Source organism: Perca fluviatilis, chromosome 14, assembly GCF_010015445.1.
Source record: "Perca fluviatilis chromosome 14, GENO_Pfluv_1.0, whole genome shotgun sequence".
In the NCBI taxonomy this organism is placed as follows: domain Eukaryota; kingdom Metazoa; phylum Chordata; class Actinopteri; order Perciformes; family Percidae; genus Perca; species Perca fluviatilis.
The window spans coordinates 22489471-22512436 of NC_053125.1; the positions used below are offsets into that span (position 1 = coordinate 22489471).

Genomic DNA, 22966 nt, shown 5'->3' on the forward strand with positions numbered 1-22966 from the left:
CTAAAATCATGAAAGGGGAGAGAGAGGGGAAATGACATGCAGCAAAGGGCCGCAGGTCGGAGTCGAACCCACGGCCGCTGCGTCGAGGAGTAAACCTCTATATATGGGCGTGCGCTCTACCAGGTGAGCCACCCAGGCGCCCCCATGCCAACCCCTTTTGCTCGGAATGGGAACAAAATAATGTGGGAGTGTCGTACTTCAAACTCATGCAACTCGTGCATCACATACTGGTTTTCATAAATGCCTAAAACAGCCAAGCCAGTATTGGTGACGGGACATGTAAAAACAGGCCTCCACTCCCTTCAACTGTTTTCGTTTGCCTCCATCTTTACACTTCATCTCTCTCTTCTGCTTTTTTTTACATCCCTCTTCTTCCTCTCTTTCTCACTGTTAGCCTCATCTACCCTACTATGTGACCCCTACCTCTCATAAAGAGATGTTCTTCTCTATCTATCCTCAGGTGATTAACACAGCAGTGAGAGAGCCAAAACACACATACACACACATTCCCAGGCTGTCCGTGCAGGTCTTTAAATCCTGCCTCCCGCCTCTTACACACAGAGACTTAGCTGAAGCTAACCCTGCTAATCAAAACACAGAACATTGGGACCTGGCAGCGCTCCTGCTGGCTCTGCTCCCCCTACTGCTGAAGGCAAGACTGCGCGGCCTTTCGGCAGGTAGCAGATTACATGTAACTGGATTGTTTAGTGGTGAAATTGGAGTTACTCTGAGTTTGCCAATGGGAATGATGGGAAAATACACAACAGCTTATCCTTGATTTGATGCAGATTGAGCAAGAAAGCATTTCTCTGGTGCAGAAAATCACAGCAGATAGTGGAGGAGAAAGCAAATGTGTCAATTTACAGTATATGTATGTATATGGATCAGAGTAGATGTGACTGTGTGCCTGTTGAAGTTTAACTGGACAAATAAGATTAGTGCTGCCTTCAAGTCATGTACTAAACAGCGTGTTTATTGACAAGGGAATTCCTGTAGTTAACGGACAAGATTTTTTTGCAGCATTGAGTCACAGACTTGATGTGGGATTTTTCAGAGGGTGAAATCTTGGCATAATGTTTTTGCAGCCTGCCTTACACTGGTATTTTAAAAAAAACTAGCGTGCTTTTTGGCCTTTCGTCGTTCAAACCATTTCCAGTATCAACTAAAAGCTATTACAGGAGGCAGTTAAACTACAGTTGCATGAGCACCCAGTAGTGTAGCAGCTCGGACGCAGAGCTTCAGCATTGATAAAATGAGTGCGGTGTCTTACGGTTCAACAAATTACGCAGTATGACCTGAAGGAAAAAGTGTTCATACTGGTTTCAGGCGAAAAGACAAAAATTCAGCTTTATTTGTGCGTGTCTTTGTTGTCTTGAAGGTGATTAATCTTGCTAATGAGGATGGAGGGATGCTTTCAAACAGACAAACGGAGGTATTCATGGCGTTGCACTTGATTGTACGCACAGAAAAAAAATGTTTTAAAGAAGAAAATAAACTTGAGAGACGTTTCAAATCCTTCTTACTTTCTCACTTCTGCACACCTGGTTAATTGCTGCGTAAATTTGGGCATGAGTGTCACGTACAGCCTGCTTTGGAAACCCACCATTGAGATGTCAGAAAGAGTTCAGAGGCAGTTTTTTCTTCTTTACTTCTTACTTCTTTCCCAGTCGCTCCACCTGCAGTATTTGTGTAATTCTCTTTGCTGCTTTGGCCTCCATCGTGCTTTATTATTATAACATTATTTTAGGAGAAGGATAAAGAGAACTTATTAAGCTTCTGTGTTGTTGCATGTGTTTCACTGGGGTTTACACAGAGGACATTCTCTGTTAAATAAACACAAGTTTTTTTTAAATTCACTTAGCTTAATGCCTCGGAGGACCAATACTTACATCCAGATGCTGGCGTGGTAACGGAGAAATAGTAGCAAGCACTGAACTGCATCTAAATATATCTCCTTTAGTCCTCCAGGAACTGACGAGGACCAGAAATACTAACGAAGGAAAGCAGTGAAATTTGTAAACAATAGGGCTTTGACCAGTCAGACACACACAGCTGTCTTCCTGTCTGAATTTGAGTCTTTGTGTTACTTTAAACCCAGGACCTGTCCTGAGGGGTCTCATCAGTGAAATGCTAACTGGAGTAATGATGCCTACTAGGGCCAGAATTTTAGAAATACCCAGGTCATGATGAGTGCAAATTCCCCCATGCTCCACAATCCATATGGAGCCCAAAACCTGTACTACAAAAGGAAGTGAAAGATTATGAAATGAGACAAAAATATAAGTGATTATACATCGATACATAATACTGTTATTTAAATAATTAAAATGGAGTGTTGAAACAAATGTAAAGCTACATTTAATCAGTTTCGAGGTTCCATATCTTCCAACAAAGGCTTGACTTGGAACCCAAGAATTTACCTTATACTCTTTTAACTGTATAATTTAACTTAAACCATGATGTACTGTAGGTACATGATATTATGTTGTCAGCTAGATATGTACTCAAATATATACATTCATACGTTCATACACATATACATATAAACAAAGCCTTGTGTGCCCAAAAGTCTAAAACTAAGCAGAAAATCTGGCAGCACTGCTAGAAAAAATGACAAATCAAGTGAAATACAGCCTTAAAAGAACTATTAACTACAAATGTAAGCTCCTTTTCAGGTTGATTTAAAGGATCCCCAAAACCTGAAGACTTTATTCAGCTTTCTTATAACTCTGTAGCAGTGACGCTTCAGACCTCTCAGTTGTCTTAACGCCCCGACAGCTAGGCTGCCTGACTCTCTGAAGTGTTGCCCAAGACTTCCAAGCTGCCACAGTCACATTTTAAATCCTCAATGTTTACTTTTAACACCTCCAGCACATGCAGCTAAAACCAGCTGGCAGAGGATGCCAGAAAGCATGGCCAAACGTCTGTAGACAGCGGCACGGAGTGGTCAGCTCGGCTGTTCCTGCCGACAGACGTCAGCACTGTGAGGAATAAGTGCGAGCTTACTGATCAAACTGGGCCATTAAAGTGCAGTGCGTAAGACACATTAACAGATGGCATCTCATTCAATGGAAGGTAGCCAGTTCTCATTAGCAAGGGACATGTTTGTTTAAAATGTACCGGGTTACACATGGTGGTGTCCATCCTGATGACGTGTGCTCGAACATGAATTCTTGCTTGATATAAGCGGCAAAGCAAGAGGATTACTTTTATTAAATGTATGCACTCAGGCTAAATCTGTACTACTACGTTTTGGTTTAAAAACTGATATATTTTGCAGAGTTTATGCCTTGCGTCCACACTACTGTGGCGTTTCTGAGCCCTTAAAACAGAGGCATTTGGAAACACTGCTGCCCCCGTTTTGGTTTGAAAACTCTGAGGTTGCGTTGTAGTCTGGACGGGAAGAAATGGAGACCTTTTGGAAACAGTCAGTCAGTCAGTCTGATCGGTTACTAGGCTTACATACCTTTCAGTAACCGTTCCACATCGTCGCCGGTCCAAGCGAATAAATCCCTGGCCTTCTTTTTTTTCTTTTGCCATTGTTCTTTCTCCAAAGTATTTTCAGGTTATACATTCATGATTTTCAACCGCAGAGTAACGTCAGAAAGACTGCTTCATGTTTATACTGGCATGCGCATGCCCGGTGTGTGTAAATGGTGTGATATGCATTTTAAGACGTGTAAATACGGATGGAGATCATTTATGGTACGGAGCCTAAATGGTTGAATGGATGGAGATCATTTTTGTCTCAAAACGCCGCTTAAAAATTGAAATGTAGTAGTGTAGATGTAGCCTCAAAGTAAGCAAAATGGGCACTGATGTTGGTTATTACCAGTGGTGGAGGACGTTCTCAGCTTTTTAGAGACCTTGCTACCTTGACACACCACAGGAAGATGTTAAAATAATTATACAATACAGACTCTGTGTGTGTGTGTGTGTGTGTGTGTGTGTGTGTGTGTGTGTGTGTGTGTTGGTGTTTTTTGTGTTGTGTGTGTGTGTGTGTGTGTGTGTGTGTGTGTGTGTGTCATTCAATAGTCCTGTGTGTGCTTATGATTGTGTGAATATGACCTTGTTATGACACATGCAGAGTGATCAGTTTATTCCTGGGTATATCAGGTGCTGTAGAGTGGAAAGAACAATTACTATTCACTCAGTGTTGGCAGAATGTATCAGTCGTTGGACAGTGCGTCCTTCAACTGGACAATAACTGTTCAAGACCACTAACTGGCAAACATCCTTTGTGATGGAATTACATTTATTCTGTAACTGACTTCTTGTGGAAGTATGATGACATGAAACACATTATTTGTATAAAATGAAAAGAAACACGGCCGCTGTAATGAAACGGCGAGACAAAGCGAGGCAGACAATTGCGGACCGACTGAATGCATAAGTAGCCTAAAAATATACATTCACTGCACTGCTCTGCATTGAAACAGTCATAATCCTACCATTCAAATATTAGGCTACTAATCATTTGCACAAATTAACAGTTGTGCTCTTTACCATAAAAGTAAGCAGACGATAATGTTACTCAGGAGATTTACCATGAAGATCAATTTTCTGCAACGCTAGAATATGATGCGTAAATATCTCTTTCACTCTGTTTCTCCCTCTCTCTCATGGGCTAAAATATAAATTTCCTAAGTCATATTAACTTCCACTGCTCACTTTTAATACAAAGTGTACAACTGTTCATTTTTGCCAATGATAGTGACTCATTGAATGGTTTCAGTTAAGAGCAGTAGTTTTTGCGTTTTTTTTAAATTTTTTTATAGAGAACGAGTTTCCTTCTCTGCATATTATATGCCTTACTCCCTCGTATACACTCACCTTAAAGATTATTAGGAACACCTGTAAGATTTCTTGTTAATGCAATTATCTAATCAATCAATCACATGACAGCTGCTTCAATGCATTTAGTTCGTTTAAAATTTAAGTCTCGATTTCTGTTGAGACATTCAGATGGTAGAGTCAGAATTTGGCGTAAACAGAATGAGAACATGGATCCGTCATGCCTTGTTACCACTGGGCAGGCTGGTGGTGGTGGTGTAATGGTGTGGGTAATGTTTTCTTGGCACACTTTAGGCCCCTTAGTACCAATTGGGCATCATTTAAATGCCACAGCCTACCTGAGCATTGTTTCTGACCATGTCCATCCCTTTATGACCACCATGTACCCATCCTCTGATGGCTACTTCCAGCAGGATAATGCACCATGTCACAAAGCTCGAATCATTTCAAATTGGTTTCTTGAACGTGACAATGAGTTCACTGTACTAAAATGGCCCCCACAGTCACCAGATTTCAACCCAATAGAACATCTTTGGGATGTGGTGGTACAGGAGCTTCGTACCCTGGATGTGCATCCCACAAATCTCCATCAACTGCAAGATGCTATCCTATCAATATGGGCCAACATTTCTAAAGAATGCTTCCAGCACCTTGTTGAATCAATGCCACAAAGAATTAAGGCAGTTCTGAAGGCGAAAGGGGGTCAAACACGGTATTAGTAGGGTGTTCCTAATAATCCTTTAGGTGAGTGTATATGGACATAGAAAATAAAGACACTGAAGAAATTGGACTCTAAAATCTAGAAACTATAAGGATAATTAAGTGATAAATTCCATGCACACTGTAAACATGAATGGAATAGAGTATATTCATCAGTTATTTCCCACCAGGCAAAATATAAGGTCAACAACCATTAAGGTGTCCTCTCCCTGTTGTTAATGAATGTACAGTAGCCTATATCACTAGATAGTAACTGGTCCAGTGAACTAAGACTATAATTTGGGAGGATTGTACAATTAGGATATGTTCTTAAAATTGTACAATCCTCCCAAATTATAGTCCCAGTTTACTGGACAACACAAATTGTGTGCTAAGAATGCCAAATACAATGCACATGAAAGAGGAACAAACATGATCCTTATTGTTAGAGAATTAAAAAAAAAATGAATCAACTAAAATAATTCAAGGTGAATTGGTCAACTATAGAAACACACATGTACAGCATTGTATGTATTTCCCTTAGTAACAGACTTCATTTAAAACACATTTTAAATGTTATCAGCCTTTTCTAATTATCTCAACAACTGCCATAATATATTCATCAAACTTCAAACAACAATATGAACAGCAGTCTTCATACAGCAATATAACAGTAATCACATGAATAATTATAAAAAAAAAGAATGGTCACAACTTTAAATAATAACTTAATACTTAAATGAACAGCAATATGCACCTGTTGTATTTTAATCCAGGCTGATAATAACAGGGTAAAACCACTGCTGAGTGAACAGAAAGGCTCCAGGATTAATAAATCATGGCTGTTAGCCTGGTCGGGAGCAGGCTAGCTGCACAGAATAAATCTCCATGGTGATTTATGTGCCTCCGCTTTCGTGAAACAGAGTCAAGGCTAAATTCATCCAGGATAACGGGGAAATCCCGGCTTAATCCCTTATCTTGGTTTTGTGAAACAGGTCCCCGGTAGCCTAACCCTAGCTTTGGATTGGTCAACATTGCTTTAGGGTTATCGCCACCTGTTGGTTTGGCATGCTCCTGACTGCGCTTCAGTTGTGTTTTTCATTTGGACAAAGATTTTTTTTAAACATTGTTTGTGGACAGAATTTCTTTTTAGAATAAAGGAGGGAAAAAAAAGGTTTTCCTCACCGCTCAAGGTTTCTGTCTAAAAGGGAGTTTTTCCTCGCCACGGTCGCACTAAATCAAAATCAGAATCAGAAAGGGTTTTTATTGCCAAGTACGTTTTTTAACACATACAAGGAATTTGTTTTGGTGTTGTTGGTGCACATCACACATTCTCTAAATGTAATATTAAACAATATAAGTATAGGTATAAACAAGATAAGTATATGTACACAGTATGTATTAAATTAAAAATGTAATACATACACAATGCTTGCTCTTGGGGGAATTACTGGAATTGTTACCTGAAGGTGCAAACTGCTGTTGGATAAAAAATGACAGCACTAACAAGTGGCTTGCAAAACATTATCATTTCATAGATTTTAAGTCAACATTTTGACATTTCATAATTTCACATAGTATGTTAAAATGATGAATTACTATCATCATTTTGTAAGCAAATAAAAACCTTGAGGTTGTCGGAGAATCTTTCCCCCCATTATTTTTTATTCTTATTTTCCTGGCGGGAGTGGACTTCTGTAGAGTGTTAATTCGTGCTCATTTCACAAGCCAAAGCCATTTTTTGTTTTTGTTATTGTTCTCTCTCCCTTAATTTACCTCTAACTGGATTTTGTGCCAGATCAGAGTGTGCGCTCAACTGTTGAGCGAAGGATTCGCAGTTATAGCAGTCGGGCTGCAGATCATGAAACATGACAGCACCCTCCCTCATGTTGCGTTTACCTGCAGTAAGCCTGTATCAGTCTTATTGTGATGTCTGGTTTGCGGCTGTGACTGCTCTAACAGGATTACCTGTTTAACCCTCTTTTACCTGCTCTCTCGATCCATTCTGTCTATTCTTATACTGCCCGTCTACTTCAACTCTAAGCTCTCCTTTGAGGGGCTGTGTGATGATCGCTGTGTTAGAAAGGCAGAGGCAAGCTGATTTCCAACACCATTGGTAGATTATGTATGTGTATAGGTGCAAAAACCCAAAGTGCGTCACAACTGGTGCTTAGATTGTTACATATTTTTCTTGTTGTAGTTACAATTAGGCCATATTTGCTCTGTGAAGAAAAAGAGCCTCCCCCCGAAGATGAAAGTCAAATCACCTTCCTGTTTGGAGTTCAGATGTGATCAGCAGAGAGGAATGTGTTCTGTAAATAAAACGAGAATCACTCAGGACTCCAGTTCTGCTCCAACTGCTGATTTACAACATCGATGTGTTCACACAAAATGAAATGACCTGCAAAAATGTTTTGGTAGTGGAGAAGTGTTCATTCTGATTGGCCACTGTGTGTTTCTTGTGTGTGTTTCTTCTTCTTTTTGTATAAAAACAAAAATAATAACTTTCTGTCAAACCAAACCAACTATTCCGTCCTCTCTATGACTTTATCAGATTTGTTCATCCAGTTAACATTATCGCTGACAAGAAAACACGAAATAATCTTTTCCATCCTCTACTCCCTCAGAATCAGCCCCCAAGGCGTTCGGCATCCCCCTCTCCCAGGTCATCGCCAACGACCGAGCCTTCAAGCTGCGACAGGACGCCCTGAAGGAGAGCAGGCGAGACTGTCTGGACCTGGAGGCCAGCGTTCTGCGCTTCAGGGCCGAGAAGAGGCAGTTCTTCAACGGGAACACAGGAGGAGGTCCCGGCTCGCCATCTACAAACTCTGTAGCGCCGGTGCCCGTTTACGAGACCCAGAACAAACCGATGTCGCCCACGTTTCTGGATAACTCCAGCCGAGTACAGAGAAGGGTGAGTGAGTGTGTCAATGTCTCAGTAACTACAACAAACAGCCTTCTTTTTATTTTGGGGAACCTTTTTTTTTTGTACAAAAAGTTTTATAAACTTCAAAGGTCATTTAAAGGTCCCATGGCATGAAAATATCACTTTTATGAGGTTTTTTAACATTAATATGAGTTCCCCCCAGCCTGCCTATGGTCCCCCAGTGGCTAGAAATGGTGATAGGTGTAAACCGAGCCCTGGGTATCCTGCTCTGCCTTCGAGAAAATGAAAGCTCAGATGGGCCGATCTGGAATCTTCTCCTTATGAGGTCATAAGGAGTAAGGTTACCTCCCCTTTCTCTGCTTTGCCCGCCCAGAGAGTTTGGCCCACCCATGAGAGAGAGAGACATCATGGCTTTCAAACAAACAAAGTGGCAGTTGGTCAAGGCCACACCCAGACCCGTCGCCAGACCTCAGTCTTAAGGGGGGCATATGAAATACATGGGAGGGCACAATTATTATTAGCGTACAGTACGTATATTTATAATAATCATATACTCTTGTTATACTATTCACACGTAATCATCACGTTAAACATAACCAACAGCAATATGACCAGGTAGCCTATATAGCCTACAACACATTACATAGAAGCAATGTTATGAATATCCATAAAACACTTGACTATACAACATATTAGATGTAACACCAGAAGCATCTCTCAAACATTGCATTTTAAAGCAGTCAACAGAAGAATATGCATTGCTATGCATGTGCCATGAGACACACGCACGCACGCACGCGCACACACACACACACACACACACACACACACACACACACACACACACACACACACGCACAGAGACTTTGAACCTACCGGTACTTTGAGTGGAGGCAGCATGTCCTCTCTTCAGTCCCTCCTGTCATTTGAAGCTGCATGCTTATTTAAGCCCTTGTCTGTAAATCTTAAACCCCTTAATGAAGAAGGTCGCGTCCGATGATACAGATGTGAATTTCCTGCAGGCATAACAAAATGCAGAGTCCTTTTCCACCGAGTAGCCTACGCAAGCCAGTCCCTGTTCAAATACCAGCTAGAGGAAAATTATCGTTTTTTTTTAAACCAAACATTTTGACTGGATATTTCCTCAACACAACCTGTTTGGGTTTGTCAGTCACACCCCCTGATTCAACAGTTAGTTGTGGCCCAAATGCTGCCCCAGTCGCAGTTGCACTTGACCTGCAGGTCCTGCCAGGCCGGGGTCGGGCTCCCGCCGGAGCTACTAGCATCAGGCTCAGACTGTCGTCCGGGGCTCCTTCTCCAACAACAACATCAGGAGGCGTCGGTTTCGTATCCAATTTGGCAGAGGAGAATGTTGGTGGGCTTTTCAACCACTACGGATATCCATGACCGAACTGAAGCGAGTAAGCGCGGAAAACTCATCCAGCTTTCAAAAATGTGCGGTAACTGTTGAGCGGCTATCACTGACGTAGGCGCCACGTCACGTCGTAGCCTAACTTTCTTTTAGTAAGGGCCGTGATAGGCTGTTGCAGTGTAGATTCCCATCAATCAAACAAAAATCACACCATTGTTTATTTATATTTTTTATGTTTTAATGATAAAGAATGCAACATTAATGCAACACAAAATTAGCAACTATGATAATATAAAATTAAAGTTTTTTAAGAGGTCTGTGCCTCAAGTGGGGGGGCACAAGCATTTTTGGGGGCGGCCCCGGCCCCCTATGGCCCGCCCATAGCGACGGGTGTGGCCACACCCCCACCCTCCACCTTGCCCCGGGAATTTCGGGAAAGAGACTTCAGATATACAGTATTAGGGGACCACTAAGGTCTATATAAAAGCATCCAAAGGGCACCATGTCATGGGACCTTTTAACTTACTCTACCCTTAAAGAGGTGTGTAAATATGGAGCATGTCTGGAGCACCAAATATAAACCTGTCATGGCCTTTAAGGGTACAAGTTGGTTGTACTGACTTTGTTGTACATTGTGTATTAGGGACATTGTGTTGAATGCAGCCGCTGTGACTGATGGATAAGCAGCTTTGACATTTTACTTCTCTTCTTGCTCCAAGTGCAACATTGCATTCTTGAATATTTTCCTTGCTTTCCCAAATTCCACTTTTAATCAAATGGTGGGTATTTGTTTTTCTGTGTTCCCATGTGTGTATTTTTAGAGAGATTTGAATCGGTGAGTCAAGGGAAGAATATTCTCCTAATCTGTGAAGTGGAAACTGGCAGTCCAGATGTTTCTCTTTGTGCCAGGTTTACTGCCAGCGTGTGTGTGTGTGTGTGTGTGCGTGTGCGTGTGTGCGTGTGCAGTGAACGCCTTCTTGGTGCAGCCTGCTAATGTCTGACTGCAGCTGTAAGCATTTTCACACCTCAAATTCTTATATTTGTTTCCAGTCGTGTGTTGGTACGAAAAATTGCTGTGTGTGTTTTTCATCTGTGTGAACCCTCTCTGCTTGAGGCCGGCACACCCTGTAATCCTCTCCACGCTAATCTGGAAGTAGTTGTTACGTTGTGCCTTTAAGGAGTATCATTACAGCCGCAGAGTACAGTAATCAAACCTGAAGCAGCTATCAAGTTCAGCTCATAAAAATCAGTCAGTGAGGTAAACACTGTACACACAGTGCTGCCTGAATGGGTACTATTGGTGAATATTTGGTAGAGGATAGACAGAAATAATAATGTGGTTTTGTATTTAAGAGCTGGAACCAACAATTATCTTAATTATTGATTATTGATCGTACAAAGTAAAAAAAAAAAAGTACAAAATCCCACAATTTTTTTTTACTTACACTAAAACCCAAATATATTAAACTTGCAATAGTGGTGGAAGAAGTGGTGGATTCAAGTAAGATCTTTTACTTGAATAAAATATAATACAATGGCAAAATACTTAAAAAGTCCTGCATTCAAAATGTACTATATATATATATATATATATATATATATATATATATATATATATATATATATATATATATATATATATATATATATATATATATATAATTTGCATCAAAATGGACTAAAAGTACTGAAAGTAAAAGCAGTCATTATGCAGAATCATATATATATATATATTAAATTACAGGATTATAATTCCTTAATAATTATAATGTGTTCATAATAATAATACATTTTATTTGTAGAACACTTTTCATTGAAAAATCAATCCCAAGTGCGACAGGAGATGACCATCACTTTATTGTTGCAGCTGTTAGTTTGATTACTTACTGCTAGGTACCTTCATTTAAAATAAAACTTCCAAATGTATTTGTTTATTGTATTTTGTATTAATCAGGTTCTGCAAAGTGACTAGGTAGACATTATGCTTATATCGCGTGACTCTCCATGGTTTTTTCCCCACGATGGATGGAGATGTGTTGGATTCTGCTGACAGCGATATCTCCAGCTGACACAACCGCTAACAGGGCTGCCGTGAGTGTAGACGGAATTACTGCGCGCGGGGCCCTTTGACTTTCTAGCGGAAGTGACGTCGGCAGTAACAAAATTTGAACACTTCTGACGGGTCAGCTGCAGACGCATGATAGACACAGGTGTGAATAGCGATGTTTTGGATGTCCACTTGTGTTCACATCACTGAAATGCATCCCCCCCCCCCAAAAAAAAGATTCCAAACCTATTTACAACATAAATTCCCACTTTATGCCTTCACATGAGCATCAGGCTATAAGTTAAGCTTCAGTATAATTCTTTGTATTGATAGATATTTCCCTGCCGTGATTATTAATAGGGTAGAAAGATGGTGAGAAAGACAAAGTTTTCTCATCCGTCTCGATCTAATTGGGACTCCCCTCTTACAGCTGTCTGGACTGTAGCAGCTCACTGTTTACATATCTGACACACACACACACACACACACACACTCAGCTTGACAGATGAGGCAGCAGTAATGTGGTGGTGTATTCGCTGCATCGTGGCCTGTGCAGTGACAGATAGTGTACACAGTCAGAGTAAAGGTTAAAATTAATGGCTGGAATAAGATGGATAGTAGAAGAGAAGACTGCGTGGCAGTAGAAGTTGCTGTGAGGATATTTTAAATCATTGCAACAATATATTTCTTTCTCTATACCAGACCTCCTTCACTCGGACTAGAAAGGGAGATGGATGGGGATGGAGGGCTTTCAGGTTACCTAAACTTTCCTAATTCAACACTTTGTACATACTAATTCTAAGCAGGTAAAATTGCAATTAATAATAGAAATGGAAAGAGCTACTTAGACATGCATAGTTGCACATACATGTAGAAATTACAGTAGGAAATTACTAAAAGTTGAATTAGCAGTGCCGTTCCAAAATCACCGTTTGATCGATGTCCATTGCTGCCAGTATGGTATAATTGTATATTGTAAAGTTCTGTCCGTAAGAAAATATAAAAGTACATTGATTTCTTGTGCTCTAACTAGGGATGCAATTATTCAGGAAATAGGAAAAAGGGAATATATTTTTTTATCTCCCTATGCCCAGGATGATGTCTTTAAATGTCTTATTTTCTCTGACCAACAGTCCTAAAAACCAAAGATATTGTTTTAGCATCACGTATGACAAAGAAAAGTAAAAGCTGAAACAAGGGAATATTTTGTTTTCTTAAAAATAACTTGAAGAAAACCTGTCAAGTATAAACATACTGTATATTGTTATTATGCAGCTATTTTTAGAGGTTTATGGCTAAGAAAATAGTTTTTTTTTTTATCATATATGGGCCATCTAATAACAGAAGTTAGGTTTTATAAAATTCTCAGATTTTCAGGCTTAAAAAGAGACAAAACGTTTTCCCTTTCACACAAATAATTCCCAAACTCTGGTGCTGTTTGTTTTCTGGACTGAAGTGCTGTTGGAAATTCCTCCCGACACTTGACGTTCCTCCAGAAACGATTTGCAGCAGGTCGTAGACAAGTGATTTATATTTCTGTTTTCAGGCTCTCGGGTATTTATTGGATGGCAACGTCAGGATGTTCTGCTGGCCTCTTCTTCGCCTGACATCCATCTTTAAAAATGTTCTTTCCATTTTCTCCTTCCAGTGCTTCTGTCTGGGTCTCTTTTCTTTCTCCACTCCAGCATTATGAGAATATGTTGTTTATTTTCATTTAAAGCTGCACTAATCAATATTTTTACATTTATTTATGTCACAGTGGTTCAAATGACTACATGTAATGTTAAGTTATTGCTCAAAGTGTGGAACCCAGCGAGAGATATCAACAAAGTCTGCAGCTCCCCTCAACTTTGACAGTAAAAGTACAGCAGTATACACATTTTAAAAATGTATGTAAAATACTTATTCTGAAAATTATAAATTATATTTTTACATTACTAGATTATTAATACTGAATCAGTGTGGTCTGTGGAGCTGATTTTAACCATCTTAGACAGTGAAGTTCTGTAATTTAGTCCAGTGGTTCCCCAACCTTGGGGTCGGGCCCCTCCAAAGGGTCACAAAACACATCTGGGGGGTCATGAGAGGATTAATGGGAAAGAAGAAAAAATAAAGCTCTGCTACACAAATCTGTGTCAATATTTTAGAATTTCCTCTATGATTTTTCAGTGAAATATTAGATTGTTTGATCTCTTTTTACTATGTGCAGGGTGGTCTGTCAGTGGACTCCATTTCGGACCTGGTAGAGAGTCAGTCTCGCCTGCTGGAGGCGCTGCAGCTCTCTCACCCGGCCGAGCTGGAGCTGAAGAAGTCTTCGGACGGCAGGGGCTCGTCGGAGGTGAAGACCCAGACCAAGCTCAGCCTCAACCCCATCTACAGACAGGTGCCACGGGTGCTGGAGAGGTGCTGCAGTCACATCGAGACCCACGGTGAGACGCGGGCTAGATCTCACTGGTGCCATTTGGAGTCCCCAAACGAAACGCACTCTTTTAACTTGAAGCAAACGTAGAAGTCTGGGTTTAAGTGCCTTTATTTAAATATTCAGATTGAAGTCTTAGTGTAAATGAGCCGTATACAGGCACAGTGGTTAGCACTGTGGCCTCACAGCAAGGAGGTAGCGGGTTCGAACCCTGGTCGTCCGGGCCTTTCTGTGTGGAGTTTGCATGTTCTCCTCGTGTTCTCGTGCTCCGGTTTCCCGCACCACTAAAAACATGTTCCCCTCCCTCTCTGCCGAGCTGATGTGTACTGGCTGCCATGCATGCATCACCCAGGTGGGTGCTACACATTGGTGGTGGTAGAGAGTAGTCCAACCACAACCCCCACCCTCCGAAGTGCTTAAAGTGTCTATGTTAAAGCGTTACATAAATGTAATTAACTATTATGTAAATGTAGATAAATGAGGACTTGATGAGACTATTTGGCGCTCCATTTTGTGCCCCCAGGTCTTCAGACTGTGGGAATTTTCCGAGTTGGTAGCTCTAAGAAGAGAGTGAGACAGGTGAGGACATTTTCTGTTTACCCACATCCAAAGTTTTATTTTAATTACAAAAACTGGCTAAAATGTTGTTTTTCGCAGGACTGAGGTATCAAACATACAAAACAAATATTAAGTTGAGGATTATTACTACCAATAATAAGATTATTGTGTGGATCTTTCCTTGATTCACTGTCACTGGAAATAATCTTCAAGGGAAAAGCTGACGATGTGTGACATCCTGTTTTTAGAGAAATTGTGTCCCATCGGAGGGGGGCTTTGACCTCCGTGTGTATGTTTTAGTCTTTTCCTATGTGTCTGTTTTTTTTATTTTTGGGTACATTTGTCCTCTGTGTGCCCCTCAGCTGCTGGATGACTTTGACAGAGGGGTAGACGTCCAGCTGGATGAGGAGCAAAGCGTCCATGACGTGGCAGCGCTGCTCAAAGAGTTCCTCCGAGAAATTCCTGATCCTTTGCTGTCCAGAGAGCTCTACCCCGCCTTCCTGCATGCCAACCGTAGGCACACACACACATACACACACACACACACACAAAATGACTAAACGACGACGTTTCATTTGCGGGATTGTTCCGGTGCCGCCGGATGTCCCTCATTTTCGACCGGATGTCCCTCACCTTCCGCTTTCTTTGTGTTGGCATTCTAAACTCCGGTCGATTCGGGAATCATCCGCTGAGCTAGAACCATCAATCAAATTATGTTCATCTTTTTATTTTAATTAAAATTCTCATCACACACTCGACAGCCATTTTAATTCCAGAGCTCGCCTCCCTACGTGCACGTTCCACCAAAACAAGTTCCTTCCCGAGGCTGTTCTGCAGCGGCACCATCCCTGCGTCCAGCGCTTAGCGCCGCCCCAGACGATTGTGATTGGTTTAAAGAAATGCCGATAAACCAGAGCACGTTTTTCTCCTATCCAGGAATGGTGTGTGGACTAGCCAGACCTATCTCCGCAGCGCTGCAGAGATAGGTCTGGCAATGCGAGACTAAAACAGCAGTAATACCTGTATAAATGAAAGCAAACCTCCTCCTCCTCCTCCTCCTCCTCCTCCACTCTGTGCCTCCTGTAGTGCTGAGGGGAGCGGACCAGCTTCAGTACCTGCAGCACCTCCTCTACCTGCTGCCTCCCTGTAACTGTGACACGCTGCTGCGACTCCTCAGCATGATACACACCGTGCAGAGCTTCGCCCAGGACACCATCGGGACAAACGACGAGGAGGTAAACCACTGACTGCTCAGTAGGGCTGTGCAAATAATCACAATTGTAATCGCGATCACAATTTTGGCTCCTAATGATCACAAGAACAGAATAATCAAGAAAAACGATAATTTTATTACGTTTTGCAAGTACATTATTTTGTCTCGTGTTCTCAATGAAAAAGAACCCAATGAAGAAGTTCAAATGGGAAAAGTATTAAGGGAAATTTCACAGTTCGAGGTGTTTTCACTGTTTATTTGTTGCATCTTTCCAAAAGTCAATGCGCAGTCGTGTTAAATAATCGTGATTTCAATATTGACCAAAATAAACGTGATTTATGATTTTTCTTTTTTATTTCTTTTCATAATCGAGCAGCCCTACTGCTCTTATAATAGTGAAAAACAGAAAGGTCATGCACATTTACCAGGCACAGAGGGTCTAACAGAAACATGCTATGTAGTTGCATACCCATCCGCTCGTTGAGAGTCAATGACTACTTCTGGCCTTCCTCTCCTCCTCCTCCCTCTCTCCATCTAGATCCCCGGGAACAAGATGACGGCTGCGAACCTGGCGGTGATCTTTGGGCCCAACCTGCTGCAGAAGGAGCGAGGCGGAGACGCCAGTCCCCATGCGATGGGGATCGAGGACAGCACGGCGATCATCGGCGTCACCCTGCTGCTCATCCAGAACTACAGGAGGCTCTTCACGGTACGCCCAGGATCATATTACATTACAATTCATTTAGCTGACGCTTTGATCCAAAGTGACTTGCGATAAAAGCGGGCATTCAGCCATGAAGGTAGAAACTCAGAACAGCAAGAGTGCTTCTATAGCCAAGGTGCAGTCGGAAGAGATGTGTTTAGCCTGCAGCAGAAGATGTGTAGACTTTCAGCTGTACCGATGTGTCAATGGGGAGCTCGTTCTACGATTTAGGAGCCAGGACAGCAAACAGTCGGGAGTGATGGAGCAGCAAACAGTTTGGCCAATGCGGATATTCAGCCTTCAAATCTAGTCATTTAACTTTTATTTTAACGTCTTTAGAAGCACAGTCTATGAACAGAGCTAATAACGAAGGTGTTACTAGTATTAAAGGGTTAGTTCAACCAATTAATGCTATCGAGTCATGCAGCTAGTTTCGGTTTCATGTGCTCAGGCTTAATGGAATTTATTTTGTCTTGCTCACAAGTATTGAAAACTTTTCATTGGGAGTCCTTTTGAAGGAAAGTAATCCAAATAACTGTGGCTTTACACATTTAAGAGAGATTTATTTATGTCTTTATATTTCAATGCTGAAAACAAATTTCTTTTGGAGTATACATTTAATAAAATGTTAAATGTTCATGAATTATACAGGAAAAAGGGACACACCATGAATGACAAGTAGAAAAAGTCATTTCAATTAGTAAAACTACCAGAGATGGGTCGTTTTGGGTGCACATTTTTAGATTTAGTTAAAGGTTGTAAACTTTTATATTTTAGCTCTTTTAATTTTAGCTTTTTGATTTTCTACAGAAAGAGTTTTTGTAATGCACACAAACGTTTGGTATGTGTGACCCTCCAGGTGTCTGCAGAGCTGCAGCAGGAGGTCCTGATGAGTCTGATCCAGACAGACCCGGACATCATCGACTATCTGCTGCGTAGGAAACTCAGGTAACCACGGCAACCGGTCTCATCAATAAAATCCCAACGCGTATCAAATCTGATTTCCTTTTTTTTTTTTTAAACTGTGGTTTTAAACTAACTGCGGATGCTACAACAGACAATATAATATTTCCATCCCTTCATATAGCGTCAGCCACCTGACGGCAGAGAGCAGCAGTGAGACGGGGGGGCGTCGGGACACAGGGGCGTCTCTGGACTCTGTGGGAGCCTCCAGTGGGAGTTTGTCCCCGCTAGAGCCACCATCACCGCTTTTCCCGCCCAAAAGCAACGGCAGTGAGGGCAGCCTGACCAGCGAGGTCTTCTTCAACGTGCTCAAACTGAACCAGAACAGGAAGCGCCAGGAAACCAGATATGGTAGTGTGATGAAGTTCTGCCTTTTAAATTTGACCATTTTCAGGCAAAGAAAAAATGCATTAACTAATACCAAATACTTAAATATAACTATTAAACTACTTCAATGCTCTTAAAAAAAACCATTAATGATGTGTAACCATATCCAGATTATTAGAAAATTGTGGCAGCATAGAGAGGACTTTGAAACAGCATTCATATCCTTTTTTTTTATTTGTTGAGGAATAGAAAGGTAATGCTTTTCTCTCACAGGAAATTTAATTTGAATTATAGAGGACATGAAGACAAACTTTTAGACAAATTTAATCAAATTTAGGAAAATATAAATGAACAGCCATGATTGCTAAAATCCTGAATAAAGACACTGAACATCTGTTGACACCATACACAAATTAATGTGTCAGAATGTTTTAAAATCATGAGTGTGCTGGGATGATAAATGTGGCCACAGCACCACCTAGCTGTGACAGACAGAATGTTGGAGAGGTTGTAACTGTAAACCGTAATAGAGTAACAACATTAAGTACTGTTTTTAACAATTTAACATTATTCTTTTTTTTAAAGAGTGCAGTCCATGGCTGCACAACATTCACAGAAAGAAGAAGAGTAAATAAATAGTAAAAATCATGACTTTCTTGATAATATTTTGGTTGTTTCATAGTCTTGAAATCAAAGTTCTAAAAAAAAGTTTTTCTCAAAAGATTTTGCTTTCCACTGTCTTGAACTGTGTGGCATTTAATTTTTTCTGCTACTGAATAAATTGTTTCCCCAAAAGAGAAAGGGATTATAGGAGGTTTGCTCAATGGCTTTTAAAGGTTCAAACGTGCACTTTTCCTTCTTGTTTTCAATCCTGCAGGTGAGGCCCCGTCAGGTAAATCCATCCGCCACATGCGTCAGTTCCACTCCCACCACAACCTGCTCAGCCTGGCCCAGCCCTCCTTGTCCTCCACCTCCAGACACCACAGTCAGGACCAGGACACCCAGGACCGCAGGGCCCCGCTGGGCTCTGCGCTCAACTTCAACCTGGGCGGCCTCGGCAGCGGCAGCTGCTCCAGTCTTAGCGCGTCGACGGAGAGCAGCATCTGGGTGAGACAGACGACGCCCGAGGAGAGCAAACCCTCGCCGGCGTCTAATTTCTGGGACTTCTTCACCGGGAAAGGGTCGAGCTCAGAGACGATGGTATGATGAAGGGCGAGAAGAGGAATATGAAGGAAAAGAGGGTGTTTTTTTTTTTTTTTTTTCTGTCAGAAATCCCCAGTTACATTAACAACAGACACAACTTACCCTTACATGCATGACTCCTTTTTTTTTTAATCCTAAATTTCCTACTTGAAGATACTACTTTAAGGGAGCAAGTTTTCTTTATTGGAAGTTGGAATTTCACACTTTTCTGGCTTTTTCTGGAACGCAGCATGTGTATGAATTGGGACACAGAAGAAGAAGGAAATGTCAGATAAATATACGAAAGACTTTTTTTTATTTTAAAGACATTTTGGAGTTGTCAGAAACTTTTGGAAACTTTTAAGCACAACTCCCTCCTACCGAGACACGGACATCAGTAAATGAAGGAAAAGAGACTAAATAACTCGGTTTGTGAAGATTATGTGAACGTGGATGCAGTAATATTTGTAATGTATATAATGTGTACATGATATATTCATTTTACACACACATACACACACAACATCTTTACTACCTACAACAGCATAACTATGTGTAGCTATATGGACTCTACTAACTGACACCATATCAGATTCCCTTTGCCTTTCCCGTAACCTGCAATAAGCTACATTTACTGTAAAAATAATCCACAATTTATATCAGCTGTCAAGAATTTAAAACCCCTAACGACATCTCAGCAAAAAAACTAAAAACATATTAGAGCCAGAATTTTGTTAAACTAAATTTAAAAAAAGAAGCTTTTATAGATGTCCAGGTAGGGACAATCAATCCTTTTCAGATTCTTAGCTTACATATAAGTGTAACATTTACGCTATATCACATTGAAATGTAGTCATTGAAATGCAATTGAAATTACAGTCAAAACTAGATGTCTAAAAACCATTCCGGTTTAGATCACATTTAGCTGTTTTTAATCTTCTGACCTACAAATCACCATATTACTGCTGACTGAGGAAGTGCATCTGTGTGAGTGTAAACTAGGGATGGAGCCAACAATTATTATATCATTGTCAATTAATCTTATTGATTATTTTGTTTTTTTCAATTAATTAAAAATGGATTTTAGAGTCCATGCTGACCTCTTCAAAGTGTATGTTTTTATCAGACCAATATTCCAAAAGCAAAAATGGATTCACCTTACACAGATATAAAGCAGCAACTCGACTTTGAGGAGCTGGAATGAATGAACATTTGGCAATTTTGTTTGATTGATTATCAATATTTTAATAATATTTCCATTCATTCTGTTTTTGACACCTCAGTGGGAAACAACAGCTATTGTATATTCAAAGTCCGTGGCTAGATGCTCTGAGAAACGCGACACATTTGAAACCTGTTCATCCTCCCCAAACGATACGGTGTGCATTTATCAACTCTCAAAATCAAAAGATTTCAAGGTTTATCACCAGGAAGTTGCCCTCAAACAGATTACAAAGTGTTAAATACCATATATCATAATTATGTGAAAAGTCCCATGAGGCCTGAGCTCACAAAACTGAATTCGACCATTTTAAGGAGTTTTGCAATAAGTCATGATATATTCCATCTAGAAATTTAGACTTTGGAGAAATCAGACAGAATTTGGAGCTATGATGGAAACACTTTGATCAACTTGGAAACTGTAATCAATCTCAAACACACAGATGTTCACCAGATGAACTGTGGGACACAAACATTCCACTTCACACTGATTTGGTGATTTTTGCATGAAACGGCTTTCAATCTCAATGTTTTTTTTTTTTTTCCTTATTTCTTATTATCTAACATCTAATCATCTTGGGAACCTCTGGTCTAGGTTGTTTCAAAGGCTTTTCAATGTCTAAAATGTGAAGCTGGATGTCTAAAAACATTTTACTGTTCAACCATATTTTGCCCTTAATGTCTAGACATCTTTTGAATTAGATCCATTTACAAGAAATGTAAGTCATTTAATGTCTGTATTCAGCAGCACTTTCATCTTTGATAATATTACAGGATCATATAGGATAGTTACCTTCCTTTATCCACAGGAGGGCGATATTCACCACATAAGATCAACCTTTAATCCTCTAAATGTTTGTCCTATTATCCACAGACTCCTATAACGTTGGTCAAATGTATAGGTTTAATGTATTAAGTTTGGAGAATAGTGCCAAACAACTAGAAACTGTAGACATGTTTGCCTTTGTCCTCTTTGTAGTAGAAAACCATTTTTCCATTGTTTGCACAGAGATTTTCCTACATCCTAACGTTGTTTTGCTTCATCACAAACACAGAAGTTGTACAGTCTGTCCTTCATCTCAGCAGGTGAATGTATCGTATTGTATTTTGGTTTCCTTTAGGAGAAAACAAGATTGTCTTTTTGTCAGTGACTTGTTTTTTTCTATATTGTTGTAAAATCCATCAAGACCTAAATAATGTACGTAATGTTCCACTTACCTGCAGATAATAAATGTCAAACTGCCCAAGTGTGTCATTGCTTATTGTTGAATCTGCTTGAAACTAGGAGGCGTAAATGTTCTCAGTTAGTGCACTGAACATAATAATCAGTTTTAAAGGGAAACTATTGTTTTTTTTTTCAACCTGGACCCTATTTTCCTATGTTTTTGTGTCTAAGTGACTGATGGGAACAACAGTCTTTGACATTCGTCCAGTATTAACCAAGATTGCTGCAGTCGGCAGCTGGCAATTGTCCAGCTTGTATTTACCTTCACAAAAGTGCTCATTTTGCCACTGACAGGCTCAGATTAATATTCTAAGAATTTCTAAGGAGGTGGACCTTGTGTTAAAGAGTAAGATCCTTTTTTTAAACAAAAACATCCACAAAATTGCGTTCGCTAAACCATTTTAGCATCATAAAATACACTTCATTCAAAGTCCACAGAAACAAAATAAAACTTTGAAACACCATTTTAGGTCGTCTCTCCACTTTTCAAACCATCACAACTCTAATTTTGGTTGAAATAAACAGTTTTTCGATTTACATGTGAAAATATACGCGCTAAAAGTATTACTTTTTTAAAATTACTTAGCATGTGATTAAAACAGTCAACTCTATAACTTAAAAAGTCGTAGTATAGTATGTCAAAAAAGTCATAGCATAGTATGTCCAAAAGTCATAAAAAAAGTCATAGTATAGCTATACTGCCTTACAAAGGGAAAACACCGTAACATGATTGGGCAAAAATTTGTTCATGTCATTTTTGGGGTATTTGAGACCTCCTTTGTCATGTGAATACATATCATGAGTCAATTTGATTGTTTTAACGAGAAAATAAAGGGCTATGACAACCGTAACATCCAAAACCAAATGAGAAACCAGAGCAGAACGCCGCAACAGCTGTTACAGCTCTTTGCCTTTGTTTCGGCATGCTGAAGTTGAGTTAAGGTGTTCTGACTTTGTTTAGCCAGGCATCAAGAGAGATGTTACTGTGCCACTGTGATGTTACTGTACTCAGGGTTTGTAATACGGTCAAAGTTTGCTGCTTTTAATTGTCACCAAAAAAAAGTCATAGTATAGTATGTGGAAAAAAGTGAAAAAAAGTCATAGTATAGTATGTCGAAAATGTCATAGTACCGTATGTAGAAAAAAGTGAAAAAAGTCATAGTATAGCATGTCAAAAAAAGAGGAAAAAAGTCATAGTATAGAATATCGAAAAAAATACATAGTATAGCATGTGGAAAAAAGTAATAATATAGTATGTCAAAAAAGTCATAGTATAGTATGTGGAAAAAGTCATAGTATAGCATGTCAAATAAAGAGGAAAAAAAGTCATAGTATAGAGGAAAAAAGTCATAGTAT

General features: G+C 40.1%; 1 protein-coding gene across 4 annotated transcripts in view; it reads left to right on the forward strand.

The window, feature by feature from the left end:
- The window catches only part of arhgap36 (Rho GTPase activating protein 36), a 64673-nt gene extending 43044 nt beyond the window's left edge, over window positions 1–21629 (forward strand). For all 4 annotated transcript variants that reach the window (XM_039821614.1, XM_039821617.1, XM_039821616.1 and 1 more), the window contains exons 4-12: window positions 8121–8407; window positions 14009–14228; window positions 14742–14797; window positions 15139–15289; window positions 15863–16011; window positions 16528–16698; window positions 17552–17640; window positions 17780–18006; window positions 18860–21629. In XM_039821614.1, coding sequence (XP_039677548.1) covers window positions 8121–8407; window positions 14009–14228; window positions 14742–14797; window positions 15139–15289; window positions 15863–16011; window positions 16528–16698; window positions 17552–17640; window positions 17780–18006; window positions 18860–19188 — 1679 coding nt within the window. In that variant the 3' untranslated portion in view covers window positions 19189–21629. The remainder of the gene's footprint in view (window positions 1–8120; window positions 8408–14008; window positions 14229–14741; window positions 14798–15138; window positions 15290–15862; window positions 16012–16527; window positions 16699–17551; window positions 17641–17779; window positions 18007–18859) is intronic.
- Window positions 21630–22966: the final 1337 nt, after the last annotated feature.